This window comes from Callospermophilus lateralis, chromosome 14 (assembly GCF_048772815.1).
Source record: "Callospermophilus lateralis isolate mCalLat2 chromosome 14, mCalLat2.hap1, whole genome shotgun sequence".
Lineage (NCBI taxonomy): Eukaryota > Metazoa > Chordata > Mammalia > Rodentia > Sciuridae > Callospermophilus > Callospermophilus lateralis.
In genome coordinates, this window is record NC_135318.1 from 12,555,850 (window position 1) to 12,564,144 (window position 8,295).

At 42.5% G+C, this 8,295-nt stretch overlaps 1 protein-coding gene across 1 annotated transcript; it reads left to right on the plus strand.

The window, feature by feature from the left end:
- The first annotated feature begins 5,617 nt into the window (after positions 1-5,617).
- Msgn1 (mesogenin 1) lies at positions 5,618-6,199 on the plus strand. Its single transcript, XM_076832648.2, has one exon. It carries the CDS (start codon positions 5,618-5,620, stop codon positions 6,197-6,199), a length of 582 nt encoding a protein of 193 aa, XP_076688763.2.
- The last annotated feature ends 2,096 nt before the right edge of the window (positions 6,200-8,295 follow it).

Genomic DNA, 8,295 nt, shown 5'->3' on the forward strand with positions numbered 1-8,295 from the left:
TGAATGTTAGTTGGTGCTAAGACTGCCTGATGGAGTGAAGGAGTCCAAGTTTCTAACTTTTTCCCTTTTTCTTAACAGTGGTCCCTTGGCTGGCAGGAAGGCCAGGAACTGGGCTGGCCAGTAGCATCTGCGTGACTGGCTGGAGGAAGGAACTGTGGAAGATGCAAAGGTGGTGGAATGTGTAGTGCTCAGGGTGGGCAAAAACCACAGTGGCCAGACCAGCTGGAAATCAAGACATGCATGGCCAGGAGTCTGAATGTCAAAGGGAGAGAGGCTCAGAGGGCAAGAACTGATGACATTCCTGCAGTTGGCTATGGGTGTCTCAGTGGCACAGTGGTACGGTGAGATTGTGGTCATTGTGCCCCATGACCTTGAACAACATCCTCAGCATTTGAGTTTTGCTTCCTCTTTTATAAGATGAGGGTAAGGCCTGTGTTGATAATTGTGTAGGAAAGAGTGTGAACAAGGAAGGCCCTTTGGTTTACTTCCCAGCACAGAAAAATACTCTAAGTACTGAAAAATTGAAAGTGTTATTACTATTATTGATATTGACACATAATGTGTTTGATTTATAAAAGAATAAAATATTCTTTCTAAAAGTTTCAATTATAGGAAAAAACGTAAATACCATCTTTATCATCTGCTTGATAATATGTGTGCTCAAGGCCACAGAAAATACTGGAAATGGTGGTGATGTCAGGCAGGAGACAGATGCCTTGGTTCTGGAATTGTAAACTCAGAGTTGTAAAGAAAATGCAAACCTTGCAACATGCACAGGGGCCTTCCAAAACCCTCTCTCACCTCTCTCTTCCCAAGGGAGTAATTCCCTCTTGACTGTCTGGAGCTACTGAAGTCAGCAGCACCCCTGGGTCTAAGTCATGCTCCTCCACTTCCTCTTTCTTGTCATGTGGAACAAATTTTTCAGCTTCTCTAAACCTCAGTTTTTTTGTTATTTAAAATGGGAACACAAAAAGATTTTTGCAAGATTTGCAGGAAGTGAGCCATATAAAGCACTTAGCACTGAATAAGTTTATTACTATTATATCCTTACTGTTCTGATCACTGGCAGGGTTGTGTATCTGGCCAAGCAAGCAGTGTCTCTGATGGACTATAAGAATTGGGCCTGTGCACTGCCCAGGACAGAATGTAGTTGTGGGGGTGCATGTCTCATGCAGTCATCTAATCTAGGAATGAGGGCACGAAGGTCCAAACTTACCATATAGGCTATCTTCAGGGAATCCATTCCAAGACCCCATGGGATGAAATGAAGTGAATGACGAGGTGAAGGAAGAAGGCCACAACAAGGGTCGCTTCAGCAAGGCACTCTTGTACCTCGGCAGTCAACCAGGTAACAGTGATGGTTGCTAAGTGTCCAGCAGGTGGTCACATATATAGCACAGATATGTTGGACAGAGAGACAATTCATGTCCCTGGCAGGATACAGTGGGACAGAATAGACTTTATCACACTGCTCTATATAGTGCACGATTTAAAACTTAACGTCTATTTCTAGAATTCTCCATTTAATATTTTAAACCATGGTTGACCCGGGGTGACTAAAACCTCCAACAATGAAACTGAGGATAAGGAGGGTACTGCTGGACATCACTTTAGCACCAACAGTGCCCAGCACATGGCTAATCTCTGGTGCTCTGTCTACACTGGCTGTATGAATGAATAGGCCAGTCTTCCAGCCCAAGCTTGAGTCCCAGCCTCAACAGTTCTGCAGGGACGGTCATGCTAATGTCCCCAATTGTCTTCAGGAGGCAGCAGAGCTGGCAGTGAACATCCTGAACTCCAGTCACCTTCTAATCCTGGGGCTACCAAGTGTTTGGGTGCAGAACTTCAGGCAGGCTATTTAACTGTTTTGAGCCTTGATTTCTTATTAGCAAAACAGGGTTGATGGTGACAATATCACCCATAGATATGACTTATTTCCCTTAATTACTTTGGAAATTCTTTGAAGGTACAGATAATTATTTTGCTAGGTCTTAAGCATGGTGCAAGGAGCTAAGAAGATGATTATCCATTTGGTCTATGGGTTTTCTGAAGCCCTGCTTGCTGGAACTACAAGTGTGCTCCACTGTGCCAGCTTCAATTTTTACTTTTTTATAACTTCATAACTATAGTAACATGGTATGTAGGATGATACTAATTTTCACAGGAGGATTTCCAAACAGAGGTGACTTGAGACCAAGAGAAAAAGGGAGCAATATGTTTGTCAATGTGTATATTGTTGCTCTAACTTCTCTTGACTCAAGGGACCAAGAACTTCCTGAACATATAGTTGATAATTACAGCAACAGCAGTTACTATACTTAAAACTGACAGTTTATAGCCCTGGCAAAAGAACATCTTCTAGGAGGCAAGTATTGGGGTATCAGTTGTACAGATGGGACTAAAGCTAAGGGAGATTGGATCAAAGTGTCCAAGATTAAAGTTATTCAGCAGCAGATGTAAAGTTTGACCCAGGTTCATTCTGACTCCAAGAGCTACTCTCCTGCCACCACTACTGCTTTCTATCTATTCACCAATGTTTGGAACAGCCCCTAAATACTAAAAATGCTAACACCGTAGAGGAAGAACATAGCCAGGGGGTCCCTAGGCCATCATTTAGGGAGGTTGCAGCTGTCTTACACAAAGGTGACTGGTCAAGGAGGTGAGCAGGGCTGAAATAAACCAAGCTCAGCATTTTCTAATTTGCACAGAGGTTAAAATGAAGGCCCAGGAGTCAGGAGCTAAGACAACCTGTTGCTCTAGGCCACTGTTTGGAAAATAGGAACAGGAAATTTTTCAAGGTGCCTTGGGAGTAGGCCTTGGGTTAGGGGCCTCTTTACAATCTGTTATAATTATAGTCATAATAGCTCATACATATTAGTCAAGTGAATGTCATTTAAATTAAATATTTAAATATCCCAATCACTCAGTAATGTGGGAAATATACAGTCTGCTGAATATGAAAGCTTAGCACTTAATTTGTATTAGTTTCAAATTAAGAAAAAGCTCTGGAAGGTCAGCAATTTAGGATTTTCTGTTCCCATCCCTGCAGCAGAATGCTCACCACTCTCTTCAGCTGACAGATGATCTTCACAAAGAAGACAAAAAAGGTATTATTGTCCCCTTTTACAAATTAAGACATGCAGGCCCTGAGAGGGTGGGCCATTTGCTCTAAAGGACTGACCACTGGTTCCTCTTTCTACTATACCACCCTCTCCAAAAAGAGTTTATCAAGTCCAGTTTAGACTTGTTCTTAATAGAGTCAGAAAAACCCAGATATTATGTGCTGAACTCTAGGCTTTCCAATGCTTCTTTGTTCTTAATGAAGACAGAAAAAAACCAGCTATTGTGTCCCTAAGCCTAGGCCTTTCAGTGCCAATGGTATGACACTATCCTTCACCTTTATTTCCTAGGATTGAGGTAGAACACTTTTGGGAGACAAGTGGGGTGAATGCAAGTCTGGCTGTGCTTCAATTCTTACCAGAGAGAGACTGTACATTGAGAAGCTTATAAGCCATGTAGTCGCCATATTTTAAGAATGCTTTTGGGGCCAGCAGCACTGGGAGATTGGGGCCAGAGGTCAGGAGTGGTAGAGTCACAGCACAGTAAGTCATTCTGGTCCTGGTGGTTTGACAATGAATAGACAGTGGCAACAATAACAAACCCTATATACACTTACTAAGTGTATATAGTTTACCAAGGACTTGGCAGGTATTGTCTCATTTAGGAAATAAAATGCCCCCAAATAGAACTTCAAGAAAATAGCAATTTCAGAAAAAAATATGTAAAAGGGGGAAAAAATGCAGAGTCTGGGAATGGAGATAGTGTTCCAGGTAAACTGTAAGATTTAGATTAAAAGGACTGAGAGCCTACCTATTGGTGGCAGTGACCAACCCAGCCACCTTACGTCTACTGGGAATCCACACTCTTTGAGTCACCTTCAGGTCACCTGCCTCTTACCACAATCAACTAAAATAGAGAAAATAGATTTTAAAATAGGGCAAGTTTTATAGTCTTCCAGGAGAATTTTGTCATACTACTTTCTAATGACCCTGGCATTTCCTATCAGGGAGGTTGGGACTAAGTCTCAACCTCTGAGAGCCTCTGTATCTTCATTTGTAAATACTGGGCTTTTGTTATATGAATGCTAGTTATAATATGTGTGATGTTGCTTAAGTAATTATAGCACATTCTAGGCATCTTAGCAAGGGTTGAGGAAGGAGAGAAGGGAGAAGGAAAAGGAGGAAGAATCATTGACTACACTTATTATATTTCCCTGGTATTACTTTTCAGGTTCGGGTTTACTATCCTTTAGTAAATGGTACAATTAAGAGCATTCTTCTACAAATTTCTTCCCTGAGCTTTGCTAATTAAAAATATCATCAATGTTCTCATTAGATCACTGACATTACTTTTAAATAGTTACAAAGGATAGTAAGTAACCATGTTGAAGGACATGTTAAAAACATTACTCTAAAATGTAACTCACTGTGACTGTGAGGTTAGTACTAATTGGTAGAAATAGTTGTAAGGAGAATAAGTTATGTTTGTGGGACAAATGGGGAATCTGAGGCTCCTTTTCCGAAATACGGGGTCTATCAGAGCATATAGGAAGTGAAGCAAACCAGCAGGGCCATCCAACTTAACACATTCAGTGGCATTTGGAGCTGTGGTGGGGAAAACAGGCTCCCTTGTTAATTTCACACTTCCCCTATACATTTCAAAAAACAAGGTGTGACTCCACAGCTGGATTTCAAAAAGATCTTCAGGGGGCTAAATGCCAGGTATTCTCACAAAACTCCCTCGCTTTCAGGAACTTTCCATTTTCTGGCATCAGTTTGCTATGGAGACTCCAAATCTGCTCAGTTAAAGCAGGAAGAGTTTTATACTTTCTTGAAGGATCTTCCCTTCTCCTAAGTCTCTGGGTTTACTGGAGCTGCTGGTCTTTGCCATCAAGTAGAGACTATTCAGGACACATCTGAACTCTACAAAACCTGGGAAAACCTGCCAGAGTGCAAGAAACCGCTGTGTGTCTTCCGTGTGCTAGCCTTCCAGCAGCCCTAGGAGTTGATATTGTCAGCTTTTGACATGGGGGGAATCAAGGCTCAGAGGAGCTGCCTGTCCCACGATCATGCCCCTTCTCTAGCAATATATCCCATCTATTCCGAAATAGCCAGGTCTGGATGAAGTGGCCCAGCGGCCCTCTCGGGCACTCTCCTCTTCTCCACCAGGGCCTTCAGCCACTTGCTGCATATGCCCAGGTTTGTTTTCTTTGGCTCCCTCATTAATGAGTTCCACAGGACAATGCTAAGTCTAGTTATGCAGCCTTAATTGGTTTAGTTACAACAAGATAATTCCTTTTTTCTTCTCTTGGAGGCCGTTCTGTTTAAAGACATTTTAGCTGGAGGATGCTAATTATCAATGAGGAGAAAGTGACACCTGAGGAGTTCATTTTCCATCCTGGTCCTTGCTTTTTCCTTTGAACTCCCTCCACCCGGCCCTCTCTCCCACTTCATCACTTCTCCCCCACCACCATAAAAGAGAGCTCCTCTCTGGCCAGGCGGCAGAACTTTCTTTCTCACTAGCCAGGGAGTTCTTCCCTGCACAGCTGTCTCGGGGCATGGACGACCTGCAGGAGACCTTCCTCAGCTTCGAGGATGGCCTGGACTCCTCGGACAGCCCCAGCCTGCTGTCCTCCTGGGACTGGAAGAACAGGACCAGGCCCTTTGAGCCTAGCCAGGCCTCCCCCTCCCAGAGCCTTTCCCCAGTTCCATCCCTGGAGTCCTATTCTTCTTCTCCCTGTCCAGCTGGGGCTGGACTGCCCTATGGCCATGGTGGGGCCAGCAATGGGAGCAGCAATGGCTGTAGCAGCCACGGGGCCGGTGGCCTAGTGGAGGTGGACTACAATATGTTAGCTTTCCAACCTGCCTACCTACAGGGCCCTGGTGGCCCCAAGGTCCAGAAGGGCCCCAAAGTCAAGATGTCCGTGCAGCGGAGACGGAAGGCCAGCGAGAGGGAGAAGCTCAGAATGAGGACCTTGGCTGATGCCCTGCACACCCTTCGGAATTACCTGCCACCTGTCTACAGCCAGCGAGGCCAACCGCTTACCAAGATCCAGACACTCAAATACACCATCAAGTACATCAGCGAACTCACAGACCTCCTCAACAGCGGCAGAGAGCCCAGGCCCCAGAGTGTGTGAGCTCTACCCCGGGGGCATCTGGCCAGTTTTAATTTGCCTGTGAGAGTAAAGGAGCTTTAAAGACCTGGAGTATTTCTTGGGACAACAGCATAGAATTGTTTGTGTATAGTTAGTGTGAATCTTGTTATCTGGGGAGTTCTGAGGGATCCCCTTCTGACTCCTTGAAGCAGCCAGAACACCAACCTGCCATACAACAGAAACTGTTGCTTCCAGTTTTTCCCACCATCTCTCAGGATTCTCATCCTTTGCAAAGAGACAGATTATTTTGTCCTTCTGTGTTTGTTCAAGGTATTCTAAATGGTTACTGCATTTTAAATGCATTTTTTTTTCAATAAGATAAAACAGTTACAATTAATCTTCTGCCATTTGGTGTTGGGAGCTTTCTTTCTGTTGTTAATTAAGCTCGAATGTTGTACAGGGTCCAGTGTGACACCTGGATTCTTGTTTAGAAAGTTTTGTGTCAAGTAGAGGTAGAACTCTCCTGTTTCTGTATGTGTGTGTGTGTGTGTGTGTATGTGTGTGTGTGTGTACATGTGTGTGTGAGTGTGTGTGTTCAACAGAAGTTATGCCTTTACTTCTGATAGGATCAAAATCACCTAAATGCAGAAGGAATTGCTGTGCTGTTATGGTAAATAGGAAGTCAGAGGCAAATGGTCCAGTTAAGACAAAGTGAAGATCTTAAAGAGCAGAGCCCCTGTCTTGAGGCATGAAAAAGAAGTCTGTGCCCACTGACACCTGTGTGCCAGGGAAAGAAGGAGAAGGCTGAGGAGGCCCAGCACCAAGAGTCCTGCAGCAGGACTCAGAGGGCAGGAGCTCCCGGTCTCAGGCCTGGTGTGAATATGACCCATATGACCCATTTATCCCTTCATTTGCTTATTTCTCAAATGAAGAGATTGGCTTGGGAAAAAAAATTCCATAGGTAATAAGTGAAAAGCTCAGGAATGGTAACTCCAGCCTGTGTCGAATTCCTCCAGAGGAAGTTACTTGTTCACCAAGACCTCCTGCCTTCCTCCTCAACCCCTTCCTCCACCTCACATGCACCCATGCTCAAATGTTCAACTCTGTGAGGTCCATGTCTTGGGGGTGTATATAGCATCCCATTAGGCTAATTTGAATGCACAGGACAATGAGAAGGGACCTTGATTTAAAGAGGTTCCCCCAAACCATTGGACTTTTGTAAGACTGCCTTTTTTTTTTTTTTGCTATGATTATTAACCATCAGTATCTGTTTTCAGGTTCACAATTTCATGTATAACTTCCCCTACATTTTTTCTTGACTGATATATATATATATGTACAAGTAAATATAAACATCTATACATTTTAGAGTACTTTTAATTCTGTGAATTATTTTTTTTCTCAGCAATTTGCAGTAAAAATTATTCCAAGTTAAGGCAAATAAATCTGTGATGTAAGTACCATTATTATATCTATTTTATATGTGGGGAAGTTGAAGCATGACTTTTCCAGAATCTCACATGTGGAAAGTACTGTGGAAAGCCGAGGCTCCAACAGTGTTCCCCAGCCCAGGCCTTCATAATTTCTTTAATGAAGCATCTTTGGAATGACATTTAAGTCTTTTTCAGGTTTTTTATTGCCCCCAAATGTTGTAATAAATATTATAGACAATTATCTTTGTCCACTGGTATTTTAATTACTCTGAAAAATTCCTAGATCAGAGGGTATACACACTTAAAATTTTTAATAAACACTGTTGGATCACTTTCATTGAAGTTTGTGGTTACTTATATTATATCCTATTAATATCATGAGACAGACCTTCTGTCCCACATTGCCATTAGATATTATCAGTCTTAAGAATTTTTAATGGATAAAAGTGGTTTCATCATTATTGTGTTCATTTTTATTTTACTATTTATTAATTGAGATGGAACATATTTTTAAGTTTATGTGACTATTATTCATTTTTACTCCTCTTTTATAATTTGGCAGTTTATGTTCTTTGCAGTCTTCCTACTAGAGTCTCGTCTTGTTAATTTAGGAGAGTTCTTTGTACAATATATATGTTGAAGTACTTCCTTACAGTCTATCACTTTAGCATATTCTTTCTTATGGTGTAATACATAGGAGGTAGT

What these genes read in the sequence shown, in the direction of transcription:
- Msgn1 (XM_076832648.2), top strand. Translation starts at nt 5,618, where the DNA reads ATGGACGACCTGCAGGAGACCTTCCTCAGCTTCGAGGATGGCCTGGAC.